Source organism: Schistocerca nitens, chromosome 4 (genome assembly GCF_023898315.1).
Source record: "Schistocerca nitens isolate TAMUIC-IGC-003100 chromosome 4, iqSchNite1.1, whole genome shotgun sequence".
NCBI lineage: Eukaryota > Metazoa > Arthropoda > Insecta > Orthoptera > Acrididae > Schistocerca > Schistocerca nitens.
The window spans coordinates 843,301,133-843,328,666 of NC_064617.1; the positions used below are offsets into that span (position 1 = coordinate 843,301,133).

The window sequence follows — 27,534 nt, forward strand, 5'->3', positions numbered from 1 at the left end:
TAAATATCATGTGCCCACATAATATCCACCCCTTTCAACTGACTTTTACGCCACCGTGGAACTAAGGCCTGTGTACCTATATGTTAGAAGTCAAAACCAGCACATTTGAACCATTGTTTAGGAGCCTTCACAAGGGAATCGTAATCTAGAAAACTCGTTCCACAAAGGGCCTGCTTAGATGTATCAGATAGGTGATAATTACACAGAACTTCATCTGGGCTATAGAGTGATTATTTCAATGTTGTCCACCAAAATTTTGTGGTCTCGATCGTGGTTTGCTCACCCGTGCGTTATCATGCAGCGTCAAAGAATCGAGCTTTTCTCCCCGTGCTGTCGAGCGCGTTCAAGTTTTTTAACTGTTGCCACTTACGCGCCAGAACTTATAGTATTTTTGAGTAGCATTATGTCCACAAGCGACAGACCTTCGCAATCAGCAATCGCAATAGCCGTTACCTTTTTTGCTGAAGGCACAGTTTTGAATTTCCTCTTTTCCGGCAAGTTTGCATGAGGGCGATCCATAATTTGCCGTTTTACCACCTCAAAGTGATGCAGCTACGTTACATCCCCCATCACGACTCTTGCAAAGAAGTCATCTCCAGAATTCTTGTACTGTACCAGAAGCTATCTACGCACTTTCTTCCGTATTTCAGTGTTGTTCGTAAACTGTAATACTGTTACATGTCCTTCCAAAGGAAGTTAAACGTGATTTCACGTCCTATAAGAAACTCTTTAATTTCGCGTAAATTTTCAGACTCATTCCATTTTACCCGAAAGTATATGCAGTTTCACATAACCATACCTCTGGGCGCAATTTGACATTCACTCGCACGCTCTATGCCACCTGTCAACTTTCCACATTTGTTTCTGAAGCACGCAGATGTGACACTCACAGTACTTGGTAGTTCAATAGCGATTTATGGTAAAGTGGTTTCTCCTGTGTTAAACGTTTACAGTGCATGATCAAAAAGAAATAAGAACACGAAAAATCAGTAATCTCAAAGGTGTCGTCAAATTTTTTAAAATAATTGTAGTCGGATTTTTATGCGAGAAGCACTACAGTACTTAAAAAGTCGCGTATCAAAGAGACTGATACAGTCAATGCGATTTCTCATGGATCTATCTGGCACTCTTGAGGAGTCGTTTTTGCGCTATCACTCGATTACACACCATGTGATCAAAAGTATCCGGACACCTATTACTGGGTATTAATGTGGGGTGTGTCCACCATTCGCTTTTAGGACGGTTTCAACTGTGCTTGGGACACATTAAGTGAGGGGCATGGAAGTCTGTGGAGGAACGGCAGTCCAATCTTCCTCAAGAGACGAAACCTGAGGTGTTAGCGATGTTGTACGCTACCATCTGGCGGGAAGTCGACGTTCCATATCGTCTCAAAGGTGCTCCATTGGTTTCAAGTTGGGACTCTGGCCAGACCATTCGATTCCAGGAGTGTTGTTGTCTACAAACCATTACTTCAGATTATTTCATGACATCGTTTATAAGAATCCTCGATAATGCTCGCTGGTTCGCGTCCGCCAGTACATGAGGTCCTTCTGGTCTTGATTCAGTCGTGGTTGCCACTTCGCGCTTCCGTTTTACCATCACACCACCAACAGTGGACTACGGCAACTTTGGAAGGATTGAAATGTTAGTCACGTGACATCCAATGAACAGTCCACGTTCAAAGGCACTGATCTGTCCCTACTGACCAATTCTGCTGTTACTTCTCTGTACAGGGTTTACTGACAAGGAATTTACAACTTTTAACATTAGTACAAACTTATTCATACGACTTACAGACTTTGTCTTCGTGCCATTTTGAAGAAAAATAGATAAAATTGTGACTGTTTGGTAAGAGACTGGGATTTCCTAAATGTCCGGTTTCCACTTGAGTGAATAGGCCGAGGTGAGCCAGTTGCATGGCCTGCACGTTCACTGGCCATGACACCTGTTGAATTCTCCTTTTGGGAAATCATCAAACGCACCGTGTTCTTCCACCGTTACCAGCTTCTTTACCAGAGCTCAGAGCTAGAATCTATATCGCAACTGAACGAGCCATGCATGATTATACGAGTTTGGCAACAAACCGACCTCATATCGGATGTGCGACAAATAACCACTGGAAGTCTCTTTTAACCTGTTTAGAAATATGGTGCAAAAATTGATGTATTTTGGTGTAAAACGGCACCAAAGTCATGTCTGCAGGTTAAATGGATAAATCGATATGAGTTTTCAAAGTCCTTTGTCATACACCCTATATACAACCAATACGTCAACGGCCTTGAGGCACTGGTTACACCGGTCCCCGTCAGAACACCGAAATTAAGCGCTGTCGGCCTTGGCTAGCACTTGGATGGGTACTGTCTAGTGCTGCAGAGCGCTGTTGGCGAGCTACGGTAAGTGTACTCAGCCCTTGTGAGGCCAGTTGAGAACTACCTGACCGAGAAGTAACGGCTCCGGTCAGGAAAACTGACAACGACCGGCAGAGCGGTCTGCTGACCACATGCCCCTCCATATCCGCATCCAGTGACGCCTGTCGGTGAGGATGACGTGGCGGCCGGTCGGTCCCGGTGAGCCGTCCGAAGCCTGCTCGGACGGAGTTCAGCTAAGTTTAATATAGAGACGATATACTACTCCCTGCTTCCTTTTATATTGGCGATCTCACCTCTCGTGACGTGTGATTGGTTAGTTCCGCATTACATTGGAGTGTTCGGATGTTTTCATCAGACGATGTATATTAACGCTCACACTATGAACACAATGATAAGCACGTTTTTCTTTCTTTCAACATACTTGTACCTCATATCGCTCCTGTGAGATTTTTTTTAGTTTCAATGACATGATTAACAACTTCTCATATAACATACTGTTGGATAATATTCTTTCTTGCTCCTCACAAAATGGTTCACTATGGTACAATTTTCCTCTGCACATTTGCAGTGTTCGGGACGTTTTCGTCAGTTATGTAATAATAAAGATCTGTGTATTTGTTTGGTTAAGTAAGTGTTTACCGTGTACATTAATTTGCTTTCGAATCTCTCTTACTTCGTGTGTGTAATTTAGTTACCTAAAGAGCAGCGTACCGTAATTTCTTCCACAATTTCTCCAATAATCAGATTTTTCATTGGTTTATTTTTCCCATTGTACTTTGTAATCTGTCCCCTCGTTCCTCCTTCCATCTATTGTCCACATTAAACATTGCCCAGTCCAAGTAACTGATAAGTGAAGCCTTTTACGGAGATTTGAGAAGAGCAAAGATTACAATAAACTTACAAGTTTACTTAGCTTGTCATACTGAGGTTGCTCCAGTTCTTCTTTGGTATATCATACAGTATTTTGATTTTTTCACATGAACAAAGCAGAAATTACATTGTTCGCACATATTATACAGAATACATTCGATCACATCATAGGCAAGCTTACGACTCTCACACTACTGAAATAACAATATTTCAATTTTTCTTAACAAATGAATTCCGACTAGTTTTCGTTAGATTATTAATTTCGATTATTATTTCACAAATGAATCCAGAAATAAACATAGTAAAGAGTACAGGGTTGCGTAATTGACAATACAAATTTTATCTGTGTAAATAATTCGTAATTTCAAATGTTTCCAAAAAAAGAACTTTAACTGTACATGGAACCATTACTTATCGATTATAACACCGAAACAAAAATATTTTGTATTTATACACATTATGTTATATTTCAAGCTAAAATTTATGAAAAGGAATAACTTTACAAATTAATTTATTCTCATAAATTTTAGCTTGAAATATGACATACTGTGAAGAAAATTATATGAAAGTTTTCGGAAAAGCTACTGACAAAATACTGTCCTGTCCAAAATTCTAAAATAATACTGGTATCGACAACAGCTGCTGAGGAAAAGTAATGTTAGAGGAGGACGTCCCATTACAACATTTGTTTCCAAAATTTCTTAACTGAATTGTGTTTTTAGGAGCCTGTGAACTCTACTGAAACCATTACCTCCACTTTCAACATATAAATCAGACGCACTGCTTTGCCTTTAACACTGTCACAAATTCTTATGGTACATTCTTCAATACAGGCAAGCACACATTAAATATCCACGCATGTCCGTTTAGCGACAGCATTCACTGTTATTTATACGGGGTGTCCCAAAAAAACACCGACGAGGTTTACGGAAAGCTTTCTTACACCAAAACAAGAAAAACATGTCATTAAACATGGTGCATAAAATGCATACTTTACGGGCAATGAGCAGTTGTTCATCATAAGTAGTGTGGATGACATTTCTACTGAGCAGGTGATCTTAGGTCTTAAGGTATGCACTTTAGAGCCCATGTTTAGTGGACTTATTTTGCTGTTTTGGTGAAGGAAGCTGTCCTTAAAGCTTGTCTTTGTTTCTTTCGGACGCCATGTATGTCTTCAATTCGCAATGTTGTATAAACACGCCGGCCGGGGTGGTTCAAATGGTTCAAATGGCTCTGAGCACTATGGGACTGAGGTCGTCAGTCCCCTAGAACTTAGAACAACTTAAACCTAACTAACTTAAGGACATCACACACATCCATGCCCGAGGCAGGATTCGAACCTGCGACCGTAGCGGTCACGCGCTTCCAGACTGTAGCGCCTAGAATCGCACGGCCACTCCGGCCGGCCTAAGAGAATTTAAATTGCTTTACAGTTCAACTAGGGATACAAATTAATTTCCATGACTGTAATATATAGAATCGTAGCAGTCTAAAACAGTACTGTCTTGGGAGTTCTAGACCAGACCGTGCATAGGGAATACATTTCATCATTACGGACTGTGATTTGTGATTTGAGGTGACGCACCTATGAGGCGCGGCACGATGAGGTCGGCGGCGTCTGGAACCGCGTGACCGCTACGGTCGCAGGTTCGAATCCTGCCTGCAGCATAGATGTGTGTGATGTCCTTTGGTTAGTTAGGTTAAAGTTGTTCTACGTTCTAGGGGACTGATGACCTCAGATGTTAAGTCCTATAGTGCTCAGAGCCATTTGAACCATTTTTTGTATAAACACACAACGTCGCAAGCGAGCACGTAAGAAGCGCTCCATATGATGTCAGTCGCTACACCGTCCTCTGCATGTGTTAGCAGCGCTACAGCCTCCGAGCGAATATCGGCGCTGAGGCGTTCGCCTTGTTGCAGGCGTGTGCACGAACGCGACGGCGCCCAGCGTGAGCAGCATCAACCGCATCCTGCGCAACCGCGCGGCCGAGCGCGCCGCCGCCGAGTTCGCGCGCGCCGCGGGCTACGGGCTGTACCCGGGGGCGGCGGCGGCGGCTGCGGCCAGCGGCCACTCGCCCGCGGGCTACGCCTTCCCCTGGGGGCCGCAGCTGTGGGCCGCCGCGCCGCTGGGGCTGGGCCTGTCGGCCGCCGCCGCCGCCGCTGCCGCCGCCGCGCAGGCGCACCACGGGCAGCCGCCCGGCGCCCAGCCGCAGGCGCCGGGGCAGGCCGCCGCCCCCCACGACGCCGCCGACCTCATCGTGCCGCGACTCATAGGTGCGTCGCCGCTTGCTCTGCACATCACAGATCACAGCCCTCTCTCCCCAATTCCCCTCTACCATCCCATACTATACGCCGCTACCGTGTCACTTGTTTACCTCAGTGGATGCACTGTGTGTGGTGCTCGTAGTATACCAGATAGCTATCACGATCAAATACAGAGCTGCAAGGTACTAGATAAGGTACACGCAGTAACCAATGCACCAATACAGTCGACATGTCCCCGCAAAAGTTGGCCTTTGCATACATGGCAAGAGGAGTGGGATGTAAAAATTTGATTTCATTTCATATAATTTGATTTCATTTCAGAGCCCAACTTTTTTCATTAGAGATAACAACGGCAACTTGATAAATGACGAGGAAAGAACTGTAGAAAGATGGAAGAACTGTTGAATCGTCCAGACCAAGATGAGATATTACCTGCAAACACTACGGAGGAAAGGAAAGATGAAGAAGAATCGGAAGTTAGTGAAGAAGACCTGAAAATTGCAATCAAAGGACTCAGAAACGACGAAGCCCCAGGGGAGGACGGAATAACATCAGAATTGATCAAAGTGGGAGGTGAGAGCTTACACTTAGAGATATATAAACTGATCCAGTTGATATGGAAGAAAGAGACACTGCCAGAAGAATGGAAATTGGCTGTAATATGCCCAATATACAAGAAGGGACGCAAAATGGAATGCGGTAACTACAGAGGAATCAGCTTGTTGAATGTAACGTATAAGGTGCTGTCCATTATTATCCTCAGAAAACTGCAACCATTCATAGGCAACAACATACAGGAGTACCAAGCTGGCTTTCGACCAAACCGATCGAAAATAGATCACATTTTCACACTAAGACAATTGTTTGAAAAACATTGGGAATATGATAAAGATAGCTACAGCCTGTTCGTCAATTTTCAACGTGCATATGACAACATCCACAGGAATAAGCCCATACAATGCAATGCGGGACTTCAGAATCCCTGAGAAGCTAGTTAGAACGGTGCAAGCTTGTATGGAAGGGTCAAAGGCAGCAGTACGTTTCCGAGGAGTCACATCAGAAACATTCGAGATTGAGACACGCCTCAGACAAGGGGATGCTCTCTCATGTGTTCTGTTCAATGTCATTTTAGAGAAAGTAATAAAAGAGGAGTGGACTGGAGTAGAGATGGACGGTAACTTCAATTGTCTCGTATATGCAGATGCCATAGTACTATTAAGTGAATCAAAGCACGAATTGAAAGAAATGACCGGAAAATGGGCAATTATGCACAGAAGGTAGGGCTCAAAGTGAATCGAGACAAAACAGACTTTATGCAATTGGGAAGAAGACAAGAGCAGATGGAATTTCTTCAGATAGATGGCAAGAGGTTCAAGAGAGTAGACCAGTTCAAATACTTGGATCGTGGTTTACCACGGACAACAACATTAAAATGGACATCAAGGAAAGAATAGCAGTGGGAACGAAATGCATGCATAACCTCAGAGAGAGACGCTAGGCTCTAAATCGATCTCAGTGAACACGAAGATGGAAATCTACAACACAGTGATATGCCCAGCAGTAATGTACGGTTCGGAAACATGGAGCATGACCAAGCGAGAAAGGGAAAAACTATTAATATTTGAAAGAAGAGTAATGAAGAAGATATGTGTACAGGTTTTAGATAATGGAGAATGGAGGAGGAGGAAACACGAGGAAATCTACCTTCTAATGCGACAACCAACTATCCTGCAGAAGATAAAGAGCAAAAGAATACAATGGGTGGGCCATGTAGTCCGTATGCCAGATGGAAGACAGGCGAAGATGGCACTAGCGGGGAAACCAAAAACCAAACGCCCCATTGGACGACCAAGGCAGCGCTGGATGGACGACCTGGCGGAGGACCTGGCAGCCCTGGGAACTGAGGACACCTGGTGGAACCCACCACAAAACAGGAAGGAATGGAGGCAGTTTGTGGAAGCAGCGCGTGGTCTGCAGGGCCTGTGATCGCCGAATATCTCTCTATCTTCATATAATAACTGACCAAATGTAAAAAATTAAAATGCTACGATAATCTACTCATTAAGAAGTATAATCTTAAGTCACAGGTTTAACACAATAAGACAAGTGTTACAGTTAGAAACTGTATATACAGGGTGTTTCCGTAAGAGCGTGCAAAAATGTAACATAGAGAATGCTCCAGTGAACAATTTGGGGTAGGGAACCTGGCGTTGGAGAAGCCGACTTAAGGAGATATGGAAGTACAATTGTCTACCGCTCTGTCTAGGATTACTGTTTTCCAGCTTACTAACAACTAACATGTATACAAGTTTACACGTACTGTGCTTTTTATTTACATGTACATTCTTTATTTCCTGCAACGAAACAAGGAGGAGGCCGGCCTCGGTGGTCATGCGGTTCTAGGCGCTCAGTCCGGAACCGCGCGACTGCTACGGTCGCAGGTTCGAATCCTGCCTCGGGCATGGATGTGTGTGATGTCCTTAGGTTAGTTAGGTTTAAGTAGTTCTAAGTTCTAGGGGACTGATGACCACAGATGTTAAGTCCCATAGTGCTCAGAGCCATTTGAACAAGGAGGACGAGCCTGATTATTAGGAAGTTTGGAAATTTGTGGTACTTGTTATGGAACCAAACTGCTGAGGTCATCGGTCCCTAAGCTTACACACTACCTAATTGAACTTACACTAAGGACAACACACACACCCGTGTCCGAGGGAGGGCTCGAACCTCCGACGGGGGAAGCCGCGCGAACCGTGACAAAACGCCGTACACCGCGAGGCTGCCCCTTGCGGCGCTATTAGGAAGTCATGATGCGGGTTTTGTTCGCTTTACTTGTCCATAAGGTGACTGTTGTATCGTATTTATAGGTAGTCTGTCCCATGACAGAACATGCCGTGAATCAACGACAGACCCATTCATTAGTCAGTGATATGTAAGGACGTACAATACAATATGATGGAGTAGTACCGGTACAGTATCGCAGAAATCGCTAACATGCACCTGATGCATGGGGAAGTACGTTGCAATGATCTCGCTATTGAAAGGCTGTACAGGGAGCGATTTCATAACAGGCTTCATCTGTCACGACGAATGTTTATTTCTCTCGGTCGACAAATGCGCGAGACTGGTTGATTGCAAAGAAGACGCGAGGGACCTGCCAACATGGGGACCACACACACACCCGATTTTGAAGAGGAGGTGTTGGAATGTGTTGCAGCGGACCCCACTGCAAGTGCTCGTCGTATTGCACGTGAAATGTGCGCTGCACATACTGTGTGGCGAGTACTCCACGAACAACAATTACACCCGTATCATCCATAACGAGTCGATGCAATGCTTGCGACTGACTTTCCACCAAGGGTCACATTGTGTCAGTGATTGATCCAGTAATGGATTGATCGACCAGATTTCCTGCAAATCGTGCTGTTTACTGCCGATGCCTCATTTGATCGTGATGTATTTCGACCAACAGGAACAGCCACGTGTGGGATGAAAAAACCCTCACGGTGTAGCAGAGTCACACCATCAAGTACGTTTTGCTGTGAATATCTAGGCAGGGATTGTAGACGATAATCTTACTGGGCCATATCTTCTACCTGGCTGTTTGAATGGACACCTGTGCACGAGGTTCGTGCAAAGAATTCTACCTGAGTTGTTGGAGAACGTACCCTTGGCTGTTTGGCCGGTGTGGCCGTGCGGTTCTAGGCGCTTCAGTCTGGAACCGCGTGACCGCTGCGGTCGCAGGTTCGAATCATGCCTCGGGCATGGATGTGTGTGATGTCCTTAGGTTAGTTAGGTTTAAGTAGTTCTAAGTTCTATTACAGGGTTATAAATACAAAATCCAATAGGGGTAATGCAGGAGTAGGTTTAATAATGAATAAAAAAAATAGGAGTGCGGGTTAGCTACTACAAACAGCATAGTGAACGCATTATTGTGGCCAAGATAGACACAAAGCCCATGCCTACTACAGTAGTACAAGTTTATATGCCAACTAGCTCTGCAGATGATGAAGAAAATGATGAAATGTATGACGAGATAAAAGAAATTATTCAGGTAGTGAAGGGAGAAAGAAAATTTAATAGTCATGGGTGACTGGAATTCGTCAGTAGGAAAAGGGAGAGAAGGAAACATAGTAGGTGAATATGGATTGGGGGGAAGAAATGAAAGAGGAAGCCGCCTTGTAGAATTTTGCACAGAGCATGACTTAATCATAGCTAACACTTGGTTCAAGAATCATAAAAGAAGGTTGTATACCTGGAAGAATCCTGGAGATACTAATAGGTATCAGATAGATTATATAATGGTAAGACAGAGATTTAGGAACCAGGTTTTAAATTGTAAGACATTTCCAGGGGCAGATGTGGATTCTGACCACAATCTATTGGTTATGAACTGCAGATTTAAACTGAAGAAACTGCAAAAAGGTGGAAATTTAAGGAGATGGGACCTGGATAAACTGAAAGAACCAGAGGTTGTAGAGAGTTTCAGGGAGAGCATAAGGGAACAATTGACAGGAATGGGGGAAAGAAATACAGTAGAAGAAGAATGGGTAGCTCTGAGGGATGAAGTAGTGAAGGCAGCAGAGGATCAAGTAGGTAAAAAGACGAGGGCTACTAGAAATCCTTGGGTAACAGAAGAAATATTGAATTTAATTAATGAAAGGAGAAAATATAAAAATGCAGTAAATGAAGCAGGCAAAAGGGAATACAAACGTCTCAAAAATGAGATCGACAGAAAGTGCAAAATGGCTAAGCAGGGATGGCTAGAGGACAAATGTAAGGATGTAGAGGCTTGTCTCACTAGGGGTAAGATAGATACTGCATACAGGAAAATTAAAGAGACCTTTGGAGAGAAGAGAACCACTTGTATGAACATCAAGAGCTCAGACGGAAACCCAGTTCTAAGCAAAGAAGGGAAGGCAGAAAGGTGGAAGGAGTATATAGAGGGTTTATACAAGGGCGATGTACTTGAGGACTGTATTATGGAAATGGAAGAGGATGTAGATGAAGATGAAATGGGAGATAAGATACTGCGTGAACAGTTTGACAGAGCACTGAAAGACCTGAGTCGAAACAAGGCCCCGGGAGTAGACAACATTCCATTAGAACTACTGATGGCCTTGGGAGAGCCAGTCATGACAAAACTCTACCATCTGGTGAGCAAGATGTATGAGACAGGCGAAATATGCACAGACTTCAAGAAGAATATAATAATTCCAATACCAAAGAAAGCAGGTGTTGACAGATGTGAAAGTTATCAGTTTAATAAGTCACAGCTGCAAAATACCAATGCGAATTCTTTACAGACGAATGGAAAAACTGGTAGAAGCGGACCTCGGGGAAGATCAGTTTGGATTCCGTAGAAATGTTGGAACACGTGAGGCAATACTAACCTTAAGACTTATCTTTAAGATTAAGAAAAGGCAAACCTACGTTTCTAGCATTCGTAGACTTAGAGAAAGCTTTTGACAACGTTAACTGGAATACTCTCTTTCAAATTCTGAAGGTGGCAGGGGTAAAATACAGGGAGCGAAAGGCTATTTACAATTTGTACAGAAACCAGATGGCAGTTATAAGAGTCGAGGGGCATGAAAGGGAAGCAGTGGTTGGGAAAGGAGTGAGACAGGGTTGTAGCCTCTCCCCGATGTTATTCAATCTGTATATTGAGCAAGCAGTAAAGGAAACAAAAGAAAAATTCGGAGTAGGTATTAAAATTCATGGAGAAGAAGTAAAAACTTTGAGGTTCGCCGATGACATTGTAATTCTGTCAGAGACAGCAAAGGACTTGGAAGAGCAGTTGAATGGAATGGACAGTGTCTTGAAAGGAGGATATAAGATGAACATCAACAAAAGCAAAACGAGGATAATGGAATGTAGTCAAATTAAATCGGGTGATGCTGAGGGGATTAGATTAGGAAATGAGACACTTAAAGTACTAAAGGAGTTTTGCTATTTAGGGAGTAAAATAACTGATGATGGTCGAAGTAGAGAGGATATAAAATGTAGACTGGCAATGGCAAGGAAATCGTTTCTGAAGAAGAGAAATTTGTTAACATCGAGTATAGATTTAAGTGTCAGGAAGTCGTTTCTGAAAGTATTTGTATGGAGTGTAGCCATGTATGGAAGTGAAACATGGACAATAAGTAGTTTGGACAAGAAGAGAATAGAAGCTTTTGAAATGTGGTGCTACAGGAGAATGCTGAAGATAAGGTGGGTAGATCACGTAACTAATGAGGAGGTATTGAATAGGATTGGGGAGAAGAGAAGTTTGTGGCACAACTTGACTAGAAGAAGGGATCGGTTGGTAGGACATGTTTTGAGGCATCAAGGGATCACAAATTTAGCATTGGAGGGCAGTGTGGAGGGTAAAAATCGTAGAGGGAGACCAAGAGATCAATACACTAAGCAGATTCAGAAGGATGTAGGTTGCAGTAGGTACTGGGAGATGAAGAAGCTTGCACACGATAGAGTAGCATGGAGAGCTGCATCAAACCAGTGTCAGGACTGAAGACCACAACAACAACAACAAGTTCTACTGGACTGATGACCTCAGATGTTAAGTCCCATAGTGCTCAGAGCCATTTGAACCATTTGAACCTTGGCTGTTTGTGAGAGTATGTGGACACAACATGACGGTGCACCGCCTCACTTCAGTGTGGATGTCCGCAACCATCTCAGTGCTGTATTTTCTGGTCGCTGGATTGGAAGGCAAGGTCCTACTCCATGGCCTGTAAGGGCACCCGACCTGAATCCCCTTGATTACTTCCTATGGGGATGCCTAAAGTCACTTGTGTATGAGACCCCAGTGGATACGGAGATGGAATTGGCTGCCAGAATTGTAGCTGCCTGTGGCGTGATTCGAAACACATCGGGGAGATTTGTCAGGGTGCGTCAGAATCTTGTTCCTGATGTCATGCTTACATTGAGGTTGATGGCCGTCAGTTTCAGCACATTTTGGTAGGTACGGTACAAATGGTACGTTCATTGCGTCAATGGTGGTATTTGCAGTTAACTGTAACTAATGTAAATAAAAAACTGCACAATAATGTGATTTTACTCCAATTATCTCCTTAAGGTGACTCAAATTTTTCAGTGGAGCATCCTCTATGCCCTGCGAAATTTTTGCACGCTCTTACAGAAACACCCTCTATGTAGATGTAGATGTCTTGAGTCAGCACAAGTCACGGCACACAAATTACCAGGCTATATTCATGCAGTATTTGAGAATGAGAACATGTAACGACTTCCAATTTAAACCTTCAAGAAACTTTTTCTCTTTCACATGCACAACATCAAATATGTAACACATTACATACGTAAAGTAATTAGAAACTTGAAGCTGTTTTGTATGTTGAAGTTAAATTCTATGGGAATCAGGGATCTACCGCTTAGTACCGAGACACTAAATTTTATTTGTTATAATAAAAGTATAGAGATAAAGCACTCATGCTTCAATTAACAGAGCTGCATATAACAAAACCCATTTGTCATATCGTTTAAGTGTTCTACAGGCGAATAACAAAATTAAATTCAAGAAAAAATCTTACAGTATTGACTTCTGGTTCCTTCACAACTCCATTCTTGGGATCAAATGTTCGATGGTTTACTGAAGAATTCCCTACCATTGTTGGGAAATAAATGGTTTTTCATACCATTTTCCAGACACACGTTGTTTTATCTGCTCACGTCTCCATTTATTTACTATTTCTGAAATCCAAATTACTTCCTTCCACTACAAAGACGGTTTATTTAGACAAACAACTTAGGCCCACATGCGCTTTACGTACCACACTGAACGTGCATCAACTAAATGGAGGAGACCTTCATGCATGACACTTTGAACTCCAGAGGGAAGAAGTGCTTCGCATAAAGACCATGCACAAACCGGTAATTGTTGTGTGCCACTTCGAATACAACGGTAAGGAGAGGTGAGTTACAGATTTACACAGTAAACAGAAGATTTACTTAAATGATATTTCTCCAAGCGTATGAGGATTCATTAAAAATAATGCAGCAAGAAGCAGGGTCCAGTTCTCAATGTCAACAAGGATGAGCCTCTCTGAACTAAGGAGAAACGATGGTGATGGAACTACGACTACACGGTGTATTTGTAGCGCCACGTAGCGAAGAGGCTCCAAGTGCGAGGGGGCCAGATGGCTGCCAATGACCGTCCTATAGCACGCCGGCAGAGGGCACTCGTGCTACGGAAAAGCGGATGGCGTGGCTCAACGAGTATGTACCATTGGGTCGCCAGTTCACAGACGTCTGCCTACGGCGTCTGACAGAAACTTGCATTTCTGATGCCAACTTTGATGCATATGAGATGGTACCGATACGTGACCGCACAGTTGTGAATGTTTGAAACATATTCTCCATGATTTAGCACTTGGAACAAGTCTAGCGACTTGCAGCAAGTTACCGGAAACACAATAGCAGAGAACGCACATTTTGTGAAAAAAAATGGTTGGAATTTTAGTTGTCCTTCGAAGCTGTTAAGTAGCCAACTTGCAAATGGCGCCAGTTGACAATTTTAACTATACTAACATACTGTACTAATATAGGTACCAACATACACTGCTGGCCATTAAAATCGCTACTCCAAGAAGAAATGAGAGATGATAAACAGGTATTCATTGGACAAATATATTATACTAGAACTGACATGTGATTACATTTTCACGCAATTTGGATCCATAGATCCTGAGAAATCAGTACACAGAACAACCACCTCTGACCGTAATAACGGCCTTGATACGCCTAGGCATTGAGTCAAACAGAGCTTCGATGGCGTGTACAGGTAGAGCTGCCATGTAGCTTCAACACGATACCACAGTTCATCAAGGATAGTGACTGGCGTATTGTGACGAGCCAGTGGCTCGGCCACCATTGACCAGACGTTTTAAATTGGTGAGAGATCTGGAGAATATGCTGGCCAGTGCAGCAGTCGAACATTTTCTCTATCGAGAAAGGACCGTACAGGACATGCAACATGCGGTCGTACATTATCCTGCTGAAATGTAGGGTTTCTCAGCGATCGAATGTAGGGTAGAGTCACATCTGAAATGTAACGCCCACTGTTCGAAGCGCCGTCAGTGCGAACAAGAGGTGACCGAGACGTCTAACCAATGGCACCCCATATCATTGCAATGTAGCGCCTAGAACCGCTCGGCCACTCCGGCCGGCTGCCTTCAGTACTCTACGTAACACATTAAATGTTAATTAAGCACCCATAATTAAATAAGTTGGGTTTATTGGCTGTTTTTAATGTTTTTAATGCATTTTTTTTTCAGGTTAAATGACGACAACACTAGTCTCCTCTTCAACCCCTAGAAGACTGTAATAACAATTGACAATTTTGAACTCAGTAATCGCCTACCGCTGCTACTCCTATTTTTGCGCAAGTCTTGTAAATGCCTAACAGCCACGTACCGGCAGTACAAACTTTTTCAGCCGTTCTAGTAGCTATTCAGCGTCCGTTACGTAAAGAGCCGAGCAGTTCGTGACGCGGGTAATCTGCGCCGCATTCATCGGCTGACTACGCATGCGACGTGGCGGGCCAGCGATTGTGTAAACACGTCGTTTCCATTTCGAATTTCCTGTGGCCAGCTCTCGCCTCGAGGGCGCGGGACAAAGAAGCCTCGCGGACCGAAGTGAGCGGCGGGCTAAGTGCGCAATTAGTGACGCCATTGTGGTGGACGGAAGGCACCACGCGCATGCGCCGACTGTGGGCCACGAGCGTCATATCGCGGCTTCCGCACAACAGTGGGTGGCGCGTGTGTGCATTGCCCGCCGCATGGCTACGGGCCGGCCCTAATTGCGAATCACGGTCCAGCTCTACATGTAGTGTTGTTCATTGAGGTCACACAATAAAGTAAATGCATCCCCGGATGATACGCCAGTAAGGCGATGACGAATACACGCTTCCTATGTGCGTTCACAGCATGTCGCCAAACACGGATGCGACCATCATGATGCAGTAAACACAACCTGGATTCATCCGAAAAAATGACGTTTTTCCATTCGTGCACCCAGGTTCGCCGTTGAGTGCACCATCGCAGGCGCTCCTGTCTGTGATGCAGCGTCGAGGGTAAGCTCTGCCATGGTCTCCGAGCTGATAGTCCGCGCTGCTGCAAACGTCGTCGAACTGTTCGTGCAGATGGTTGCTGTCTTGCAAACGTCCCCATCTGTTGACTCAGGGATCGAGACGTGGCTGCACGATCCGTTACAGCCATGCGGATAAGATGCCTGTCATCTCGAGTGCTAGTGATACGAGGCCGTTGGAATCCAGAACGGAGTTCCGTATACCCTCCTGAACCCACCGGTTCCATATTATGCTAACAGTCATTGGAGCTCGACCAACGCGAGCAGCAATGTCGCGATACGATAAACCTTTATCAAAGTCGGAAACGTGATGGTAGGCATTTCTCCTCCTTACACGAGGCATCACAACAACGTTTGACCAGGCAACGCCGGTCAACTGCTGTTTGTGTATGAGAAATCGGTTGGAAACTTTCCTCGTGTCAGCACGTTGTCGGTGTCGCCACCGGCGCCAACCTCGTGTGAATGCTCTGAAAACCTAATCATTTTCATATCACAGCAGCTTCTTCTTGTCGGTTAAATTTCGCGTGTGTAGCACGTCATTTTCGTGGTGTAGCAATTTTAATGGCCAGTAGTGTACTTGTCTTGTAAACCAAATATCGAGATTGGAGACTCATTTCGGCTGTGGTTGGGATTTTTCATCTACGAAAACTGTCTTGACCTGACAATGACAATCCCCAAAACCCTGTGGAGTAATGTTAGAAACACGAGTGTCCATCCATGAACCAGTCACCTCATAGAGCTGGACCGTGATTCGCAATTAGGGCCGGCCCGTAGCCATGCGGCGGGCAATGCACACACGCGCCACCCACTGTTGTGCCGAAGCCGCGATATGACGCTCGTGGCCCACAGTCGGCGCATGCGCGTGGTGCCTTCCGTCCACCACAATGGCGTCACTAATTGCGCACTTAGCCCGCCGCTCACTTCGGTCCGCGAGGCTTCTTTGTCCCGCGCCCTCGAGGCGAGAGCTGGCCACAGGAAATTCGAAATGGAAACGACGTGTTTACACAATCGCTGGCCCGCCACGTCGCATGCGTAGTCAGCCGATGAATGCGGCGCAGATTACCCGCGTCACGAACTGCTCGGCTCTTTACGTAACGGACGCTGAATAGCTACTAGAACGGCTGAAAAAGTTTGTACTGCCGGTACGTGGCTGTTAGGCATTTACAAGACTTGCGCAAAAATAGGAGTAGCAGCGGTAGGCGATTACTGAGTTCAAAATTGTCAATTGTTATTACAGTCTTCTAGGGGTTGAAGAGGAGACTAGTGTTGTCGTCATTTAACCTGAAAAAAAAATGCATTAAAAACATTAAAAACAGCCAATAAACCCAACTTATTTAATTATGGGTGCTTAATTAACATTTAATGTGTTACGTAGAGTACTGAAGGCAGCCGGCCGGAGTGGCCGAGCGGTTCTAGGCGCTACAGTCTGGAACCGCACGACCGCTACGGTCGCAGGTTCGAATCCTGCCTCGGGCATGGCTGTGTGTGATGTCCTTAGGTTAGTTAGGTTTAAGTAGTTCTAAGTTCTAGGGGACTCATGACCTCAGCAGTTAAGTCCCATAGTGCTCAGAGCCATTTGAACCATTTTTGAACTGAAGGCAAATCTTTACTGCCACAAGACTTTAAATAATAATATTGTGTTTTAATTTTTCTTGGAATATAAAAACACAATCAAATAACATTCATACTTACAGGAAAATGCAGAAATTTTAGCTCTTCACTAATTTCTTGGGTCTTTTCTCTCCTAAATTATTACTTAATTTTGAGCAAACAAACCCATATATGCTGCAAGGGGAAAAAAATGGGGGACTATTAAAGTAGTAGTAAGGATGGGTTGGTGCTTTGAACGAATAAATCTTAGGAATTAAAACTGAACTATTTAATCGCAAGTACAAAAAAAAAAAAATCTCAATAACCGAATGAATCCATAACATCCCAATTTCAGCCACCTTTCTTTAATACCTGGGTATTTCTCAGCCCTGCTTAGCAGATAAAGTTTTAATAAGGTACTGATGTCCGGAATTGTACCGTTTTGATATTAAATCTGATTACCATAACAGGGCTACAACCAGATACTTAAGTATTATCTTATGATAAATGCCTACAGACGTAATTTTAAGTGGCGTTAAGTTAATAGTGAGCGCTCTGACTTCAGTAGCTTGGGTATGGCTTAGAGAGCGGCCCGTACTGTCTGATAATGTGTAGTCAATTTTAGTACCATCTACGTAGACTGAAGTGTTCTGGTGAAACGCACGTGGAAGTGTCTGTCATGTATCTATTTTCTTACGAGTTAGACACTCATAACAATATGAATTTATGAAATTTCAGCGTGTCATGATGAGTATCGTATACTGCACCATAGGAAATGTTTAACTGCTGCGATAACATTCGCAGCTGCACACGCCGGTAATTCAGAATTGCTGCCTCAATGGCTCCGACATTCTTCAGGGTCGCAGCTGTTACCGACCGCTTGGAGCGTGGCGAATCACTGAGATAAACACGGCCCAATTGGAAGAATGCACACCACCTGAAGACACTGGTACGGTCCTTACAGTCGTCCTCATATACGCCACGCATGTCCCTGTGAATTTCACTCGGCTTACTGGCATGCCTATCGGCAAACAAATATCGAACTACACTTCGGTGCTGCTCTTCACAAGTTGACAACATTTCATGCGGGCCATGTTTGTTTCGTGGCTCTGGATTTACTCGCTGCAGATGTACATGAAAACAAAATACTCTCTGTAGTGCAGACTTCAAACTATATTGTCGTGAAATTTCAACATTCCAGCTGTAATATTAGGGAAGAGAAAAAATACTGTGCTTTACTTTCCGATCCTCCCTCGTACAAGGGGATATCAGAAAATCCGTTATAAATTATTAAGGAAAGCCAAGTAACTTTCCTTGAATGCTGCACTACGAGTTAAAATGACAAAGATTCGACGGTGTTTGTAACATAGTCATCGAATTTCTGTAAAGAATGATCGTAACGTTCTACCTGTTGTTCAGTTTCTCGACAACAATCCTCACCTTGGTCGCAGAACCAATCGAGAACCGCAATGAGACCTTCCTCACCGTGGAAAATCTCTTTCATCCGTAAGTAATTTCAGCTTTACGAAAAGATGGAATTCACTTGATGGAAGTTCTGGACTTCCCGATCGGTATCACCCAGTTCAATACTGCTTTTGTCAAATTGTTGACACCATTTCACCAGGGCTAGACGCGACACTGCATCTGGTCCACATATCGCCAGAGTTTCATGATGAACCTGTGTGCAATTTATATGTTTTGCCCTAAAGAACCGTATTGTCCCACATACTTCAACTTTTGAGTACGTTTCCAGTCCCTGCGCCACTTGAATCGCACACTGTGATACACCTGTTATCCGAACTGCAGCGAAAACTGTGACTCGACAAAGCCCGGATCACGTATTCTCTTCTGACAATGCGCCGCTCTTGCTTAATGGTCTTCGTGTGGGACGGCAGGCGTAACAAGCTTTATGACGCCCCTGCCCATATATGTGCTTACGAGGCGTTATTAACTTTAATATTAAATATTATCTTAGCTAGCAGGAATGTATCTGAACTGTAAAAAACTAAACTCCTCCCGAACAAGCCACGAAGGCCCAACGGTACTGACCGGCCGCCGTGTTATCCTCAGCTCAGAGGCGTCACTGGATGCGGATATGGAGGGGCATGTGGTCAGCACACCGCTCTCCCGGCCGTATGTCAGTTTCCGAGACCGGAGCCTCTACGTCTCAATCAAGTAGCTCCTCAGTTTGCCTCACAATGGCTGGATGCATTCCGCTTGACAACAGCGCTCGGCAGACCGGATGGTCTGCCACCCAAGCGGTAGCCCAGCCCGACAGCGCTTAACTTAGGTGATTTGACTGGAACCGGTGTTGCCACTGCAGCAAGGCCGTTGGCATCTGAACTGCAAACTTTTCGACTAAGCTTCCATTAAATTGGGTTGTAACTTCACCCATGGGGGTGATCTAAACCTAAGTGTTAATACTCTTGGCAACAGTTCATATAAACATTTTCTTAAAATATGGCATTACGATATAATCAGTTAATTTTTGCGCGCGGGCGCGTGAGTGTGAGTGTGTGTGTGTGTGTGTGTGTGTGTGTGTGTGTGTTTTAAGGAACAATTTGCAGTCGAGCACAGACGATATTTAATTTACTGAACTTAGATGATATGTATCGATTTTTTAAGGCAAGAGAAAGCAAAACAAAGGAATTAACACCGCTCTCTTGTCGCAGCCAGTAGGCATCTACACTCTTATGTCATTCGTTGTCCTAGAAGGACGTAATATTTTGTGTCGCTCCACAACCATATTGATACTTATTTGCAGAAAAGAGGCGCAGAATTAATAAGTCGCTCTCATTTGTGAATTATCTGCAATTATTTACCTAGAATTTTACGTAAGTGTCATTCATATCGTAATGTATATGTTGAAATGAATACGTTTTATTTAATCGTATGCTTTTCTCTGTTTTAGTAGTTTTATTCACCCCATTGTCATGATTGAAGCTGAGGTCAGATATCAGACTTCGTCTACAAAAAATATATAATGAGCCTTAGCTACGGTCCGTACATCTTCGGACGTGTGAAGCTCGATAAATTCACGGCGTAAATTGCATTTACTTTATTGTGTGACCTCAATGAACAACGCTACGTAAGATTTTATGAAACGTTAAGAAATTCATTTCCAATCTTAAAGGCGAAACAAACTTTGATCTCTCAATTACTTATCCAAACAACAACAACAATTATTATTATTATTACAAATTATTATTATTATATGTTAGTATTTTATTATATTTTTATTTGTTAAGGTATGTGTGTGTTTGTGTGTGTGTGCGTGTGCATCTGTTTATCTGTTTGTCTTGTGAGGTTTGCTTGATTACAAACTAATTTGTTAACCTAAAACGTAGAGTGTCTTTGACCACTGTACTTATTTAAGTGTGTTTCAAATTACTTAACAATTTGTTAAAAGCAACTCTGTAAGTTTGATTAGTAAGCGATTATTGTACCCAGTGGTCATCAACATAAATTAAGACAAATAATAATTATTATTGTATCATGTGAGACTGGATTAGGTATTCCAGTCTCTCTCCTATGGGTCGTCAGGCATATTTTCTCTGCTTTTTCGGCAGATATCTGTAATTTCGTTTTTGCAACGTGCAGCTGGAGACAGCTCAAACAAACCCCGCTAATCATGTCCTTCGTGCGGTGCCTAGCGTTGAAGGAAAGAGTCGATTTGTTTCCCATTCCAAACAAAATGATCTCTAAATCGAAATTTATGTCTCCATTACACGGAGCGGTCCCAAATTAGTCTAGTACGCCATTCTTTTTATCGACATGTATTGAAAGAGACAACAGAACACTGTGAATAACCAGTACTGGAGCAATTATTTCGTGGCGGTAGCAATCTGCTCGGGCCAGGGCAGAGCTGTCACTGCAGGAATATCGGTCATTCTTCCTTTTATACTGTTCCTCTTAAAACATACTGATAAAACAAATATCGCACTAGACTGTTTTGGAGTGTTCTGTCGAATGGGCACGTAAAGTTCTACTGTAAAAATAATTTTGTTTGTATTGGGAAACAAGCCGACGCTTTCTACAAACGCTTGGCGTCGCATGGAAGATGTGACGGGCAGCATTTGTTTGGATTGACTCCAGTTACACGTTGCAAAAACGAAATTGCAAATATCTGCAGAAACAGCAGGGAAAATGTGCTTGACAATTCTTTGACTCTTAGGAGAGATACCATGTACAACTAAAAAAAATACCAGAAGCCCTACTAACAATACAAAAAAGAAGACCAAAAGCACTACTAACAATGCCAAAGACGACCAAAACCCCTACTAACAATGAAAAAAAGACCTAAAGCCCTACCCACAAAGCAAAAAGATGTTCTGTCTGCTGCGAATTATTTGAGGGCTTCGTACATGATGCTAGGTAATGTGAGTCACCGTGAGGATGAAGTGCAATACAGCCAATCATGTAGCAGACCCCTTGATCTAGGTTTCAACGCCTTTAAAAACCTCTTCTTCAGAAGGATCGATGGCTACCCTGGTTGCATAATGTTGTGAGGTATGTTAAAACTGTAGCCATATCCAGTGGCGATCAGCATGACTTGTACGGTTTTACTGTTATGAAGGGGAATTTTATCTTATATTGGTGGCTTATGGCAACAATTTTATCTTAGCTCCACAATATAGTCCTACCCACTGATCCTTCTAAAGAAGACGTTTTTAAAGACATCAAACCTTGGTCAAAGGGTTTGAATAAGCCTTTCAGTTCTACAACTGATTGGCTGTATTTCACTTTATCATCACGGAGATGCCATTCTACAGTTGCTGCATCCAGCCCGTTCAAGATTTCAATGCGTATCAGCTGCTCTAGACAGAAGGATGACGACGTTGTTGTTGTTGGCAGATGTCGACGGCAGCGCCAGCGGAGGAGTCTGCAAGGACGACTCGAGCAGCCTGGATGGTTCCGACCAGCCCAAGTTCCGGCGCAACAGGACCACGTTCAGCCCCGACCAGCTGGAGGAGCTGGAGAAAGAGTTCGAGAAGAGCCACTACCCCTGCGTCAGCACGCGGGAGCGCCTCGCCTCCAAGACCAGCCTGTCGGAAGCCAGAGTGCAGGTGAGGCCTCCGTCTGACATTTCCTTCCCAACTAACCAGAATCCCAGAAACAAGAAATCCATTCACATATGCACCCTCACAAAGAAAAAACACACACACGCATACATCCACTCCGCCCCCACTCCTTCCACACACACACACACACACACACTCCATAGACAGTCATGTTCCCCGCTTGTGAGCGAGAGTTGTACACGAAGCCTATAAAATACCTAGCGAGGTGGCGCAGGTAAACACTGGAGTCGCATGCGGGAGGACGACGGTTCAAACCTGCATCAGGGTATTCTGATTTGGTTTTTCCGTGACCGTCCTTAAATCGCTTCACGCAAATGCCAGAATGGTTCTTTTGAAGGGTCACGACAAGCTTCCTTCCGCGCCCTTCTCCAATAGGACCGATGACCTCGCTGTTTGGTCCACTCCCTCCATCAACCAACCAACCTACGAAATCCATTAATGTATGTAACAAAGTCATTATATAAGGTAAAACCATAATTATCGGAAAAGAAACAAACTACATGAAAATACCTACAGACTGTTTCAGCAATGCACCGACAAAAGTGGATGAACCGAAGGTCGCACACTTGCATGGTTTCTTGTTATGGAATGTACGCTTGCTATTCAACAGTTTATGGATTTCGAATGAGTCTTCAATAGGTTTCTGAGAATAAATAAAAAGAATTACAATCGGTCTGCATCTTATTAAGGGCATATTCAAATAAATATGGAACAGGTTTTCAACTGTTTGCGCTTAAGCGCTTCACACGCTGTATATTTTCATAGCAGAGTCGAGAACAGCAGCATTCCGTTTCAAGTCATAAAATATATTATTCATTTGGCAACTAGCTCTGGTGGCAATTCGAGTAATGTACACCACACTTTTGGCATCCCTCCATGGAAAAAACGTGAGGCGTTATATTTGGCTATGGAACTGGTTCTGTACGGCTTATAAGGTGTTCCTTAAAGCCGACACTTACAACTGGTCGGCCCGCCCGGTTAGCCGTTCGGTCTAACGCACGGATTTCCGGATTCGGAAAGAGCACCTGGTCCCCGGCACGAATCCGCCCGGCGGACTTGTGTCGATGTCCGGTGAGCCGGCCAGTCTGTGGATGGTTTTTAGGCGGTTTTCCATCTGCCTAGGCGAATGCTGGCTGGTTCCCCTTATTCCGCCTCAGCTACACTATATTCCGCCTCAGCTACACTATGTCGGCGTATGCTACGCAAACACGTTCTCCACGTACGCGTATACCACCATTACTCTTACCACGCAAACATAGGGGCTACACTCGTCTGGTGTGAGACGTTCCCTGCGGGGGGATCCACCGGGGGCCGAACCGCACATTAACCCTGAAAGTGTGGTTCGGTGTGGGACGGCGGAGGGGTGAAGTGGACTGCGGTAGTCGTCGTGGGGTTGTGGACCACTGCGGCTGCGGCGTGAACGAAGCCTCTCCGTCGTTTCTAGGCCCCCGGTTAACATACAATACAATACATACCATACCATACCACTGTTCGCGAACGAGGCCGAGATGTGCGGGTGCTGCGTTTATTCTGGAACCAGAGGTGCTGTATTTAGCGGTTTCTTATGTGCGGTATGCAGAAATTGATGCCAAGTAACTCCAGTGAAACGTGCTGGTACAAATACACGTCCTAGAATGTGGCCGCCATCCATTCCAGTCCAAAAGTTCACGGATACTGTGAAGAAAACGGTTCCAAGAGATCTTCTCTGCGTAATTTTGACGGTGAATTTCCATTATTTAAACTAAAAAAAAGTTTTACTTCCAAACTTAACGAAAGCAATCATGTCAGAATTTGATAACGAACTCAAAAAAAGGTCCCATAAATGTTAACGGAACAGTTACAAATGAGAAGATGAACAAATTAGCACATGGTCTCGAGTATTCGGTAATGTCACGTTTAACCGAAAGTAAAAAAAAAAAGTTCACGGAAGTGGATAGCAGTCAAACTCAAAGTTATCACCTGTCGCGTGCCTTCACCAGTAGCGAACGAGTACCCTTGTTGTGATTGGTCAGCGCTCTGAATATAATGGCGGACTCCATAATATACGTGAATTACCACATACAACAAAACACATGAATGTGTTTGACAGAAACACTGCTGACACATCTAAAACCACACCGCTCCAAAACGAACGTAAAGCACATGCTGTAACAGCTACAAGACAGTAGAGGAAAAAGACAGAGAAGGTAAATGGTAATGACTACCGTTAATGAGGGAATCAACAATGTCAACAAGTGCGAACATACTTCCTGAAATTACATGCATTTTTAAGAAAATCAGATATTAATAAAAGTTTATCACTAAACACAAAGACTGTATGAAATATGTCTAATGTATATAAGGGACAGCAAAGTTGCAGCTTGCCTGTTCGTTATCGATGTGTTGTGACGTCAGCAGCAGCTCGTTGGTGCTGGCGACGTAATTAAAGTAGCTCCCCAGTTCTGTAATTACAATAGATACCTCCTCTTGTTTAGTATATCATTCTGCGGGTGGTGGTATTGTTCTCCATCGCATTCCTCTATTCACAGTCCGGTCGGACGTAATCGTTGCTGTATAGATCCAGATTCGTATGTGCACGACAATCGCACCTCTTACACACACAACACCGATACCAATGTCCTGTACACAGTATAAAATTTACTTTAAATCACCGATCGCAAACCTACAGTCCATCTGTGTTTAGCATGAGCCTCAGAATTGCGAATTCGCATTTCTGGCGAAAACAGAACACACGTAGTAAACAGTTTGAATATTTCCACGGTGGAGGCAGTTCATTAAGTTGCAAAACAGATAAGATTTTTAAAGCACATTCGTTTATTCAACTCAGTTATAAGTACAACAGTTCGGGTCTAATAACATTCAGTGTCCCTTCGCGTGTACATTGTCACTGCTGTTTTTAATAATCCACAGTCTAACATTTTGTTTCAAAACGTCCAGGTCGAAATTTGATTCTAATAGTGATCGACACATAAGAACGCTGTCATAAATTCTCGTTTAGGACGATTACACAACATAAACGCGCAAACGCCACGTATTGCATACTGACTGTCAATGTTCGACTTCAACTATTGACATCACTCTCGCATCACGGTCTATTCAAAAGTACTGCACATTGCATTTGAGATCTCTACACAAGCATCAATTTATCAGCTGACTGATTGACCTACCAATCTCGTAGCAGCCTACACATGTCCCGACCGGCTGCCTTCAGCGATTACAGCGCCGCCCTGTTGTGATTTGTATAAGTTAACTGAGTTTATGTTCTACGAGATCCCGCTTGGTCTTACACAGAAACGAAAATAGGGGTTTGCCTTCGCTCTTTTAGAGTTAACAAGGCCAAAAGAAGCAGAGAGGAAGCTATGAGCAAAGAGGTGGCTAATGAAAGGAAAGAAATTTCCCAGATTCTGTTACTTAAGCAGCTCGGAGCCGATGATTTTCGGTATTATCTAAGAATGGATAAATTATGCATTTTGGAGATGCTGAACATCATCAAATCTAGCGAAAAAGTATACGATCGTGAGGTAGGTTGTAATCTTTGAGGAGAGGTTGTTAGCTACATTACGGTTTCTAGCCATTGGCAGATGTTGAGAGAATCTCAAGTGCAGTTGTATGTCCACTATTATGAACTAAAATTATTCCTGGAACCTCGAACGTTATTTATAGTTGTCTGAGGAAAACCATAACAGAACAAAATAAATAAAACTAAAGACGTTCACGTAAACGTTAGTAATTTATTTATGTATGTCGCTTAATAGACGAACTGTAATTTTAAGAAACTCATTTCAAATTCGAAGAAGAACGACTGCACATGGCAGTGGCGCACATCGTCCAACAAATAAAGCAACAGATATACAAGAAATGAAACATTTAGCAACGGTTAGAACTGTACAAACAATGAAATGCGACACTTTTCTCATCACAGAAGAGAGCTTGGATGTAGCCTTGACGTTTTTAACGCTTGTAACAATGAAGCAAGAATATTTTACGAATTAACGTGCATTCAAAGCCGATATTTTGGTTTTTAGATTACATTTCCAATAAATATCGGAAATAAATAATAAAAACAGAAGTACACCAAGGTCGACGACATTTATTGTACGTGCCGCACGAAACCATTACGGATTCGTTAAAACAATGAAAAAAAATTCTTCAATTCTTGCATCTATATTCCTATACTCGTGTTCCACGAACATCTGCAGTCTTTAAATTTCACCAGGAACTCTGCACTTGAAACTTGAAAGTTCCGTTCGCCTCGCACAGCCTCTCATGTATATTAGAACAGCATTTAATAACACACGGCACAATTTGTTGCGCGGTGGAATGGGGGGGGGGGGGGGCAGTCGGATATCTGGTAGTGTTACCCGCCCGACATCCCGACAAGAAAAGTTTGTCGGTCGATCTGTCTGTCAAAACGCCTACATACGTCTAATTTGTCGCTCGGTCGGTCGGTTGGTGCGTGTGTAGGGCCCTTTAATTTTGCATGACGCATTTAACGAAAGTGCGGTGAAACTTTCGCATTTTCAGTTAATAAGAGAGTCGTGTTGCAATATAAACGAAGCAAACTGTATTTATATTTCGTACTACAGAGCAAAACAAAACAAAAAAAAAATTATTGCCCAACAAAAATATCTGTACAAAGTAAATGAAGCAAAAGGAGAGACAGCACAAGAAATTTATCTTTCTCAATTAGCAATAACTTCACAATACGTACGTCGAATTTCACAAGAACTGCTTTTTGATTCTCGTAGTCGCGGTGCGAACAATCCGACTTTTAAATTAATCGGCAGGGCCTAATCGGTGAATAACACGCGTTAGTGGAAGTCGACATAATTAATATTTTGAAGAAATTAGTTGCTGTATAAAGCACATGGTCTGTCTGAGATCTACTCCTGCAAAAGGTTAGGTGATTTGTGACAGTATTACTTGCCACCTCACACATACTGGTTAAAGATGCCTTACAAAATTCACCACTTTGATATCCTCCGAATCTGATATTATCTGACATTTCATCACTAATGAGTTCGTGATGGAGGCTGGCTGCTTTTCGAAAGTATCGCTGGTGAGCAGTAAAGATACTGTAGCGTTGTTGTTGTTTAGGGAGACTGCTCCTATGCTACGGTCGCAGGTTCGAACCCTGCCTCGGGCATGGGTGTGTGATGTCATGAGGTTAGTTAGGTTTAAGTAGCTCTAAGTTCTAGGGGACTGATGACCTCAGATGGTAAGTCCCATAGTGTTCAGAGCCATTTGAACCATTTTTAGAC

General features: G+C 43.5%; 1 protein-coding gene across 1 annotated transcript in view; it reads left to right on the forward strand.

Moving 5' to 3' along the window:
• Window positions 1-27,534, forward strand: part of LOC126252605 (NK1 transcription factor-related protein 1-like) — a 307,154-nt gene that overhangs the window by 272,330 nt on the left and 7,290 nt on the right. The window contains exons 4-5 of the mRNA XM_049953508.1: window positions 5,160-5,513; window positions 22,047-22,258. Coding sequence (XP_049809465.1) covers window positions 5,160-5,513; window positions 22,047-22,258 — 566 coding nt within the window. The remainder of the gene's footprint in view (window positions 1-5,159; window positions 5,514-22,046; window positions 22,259-27,534) is intronic.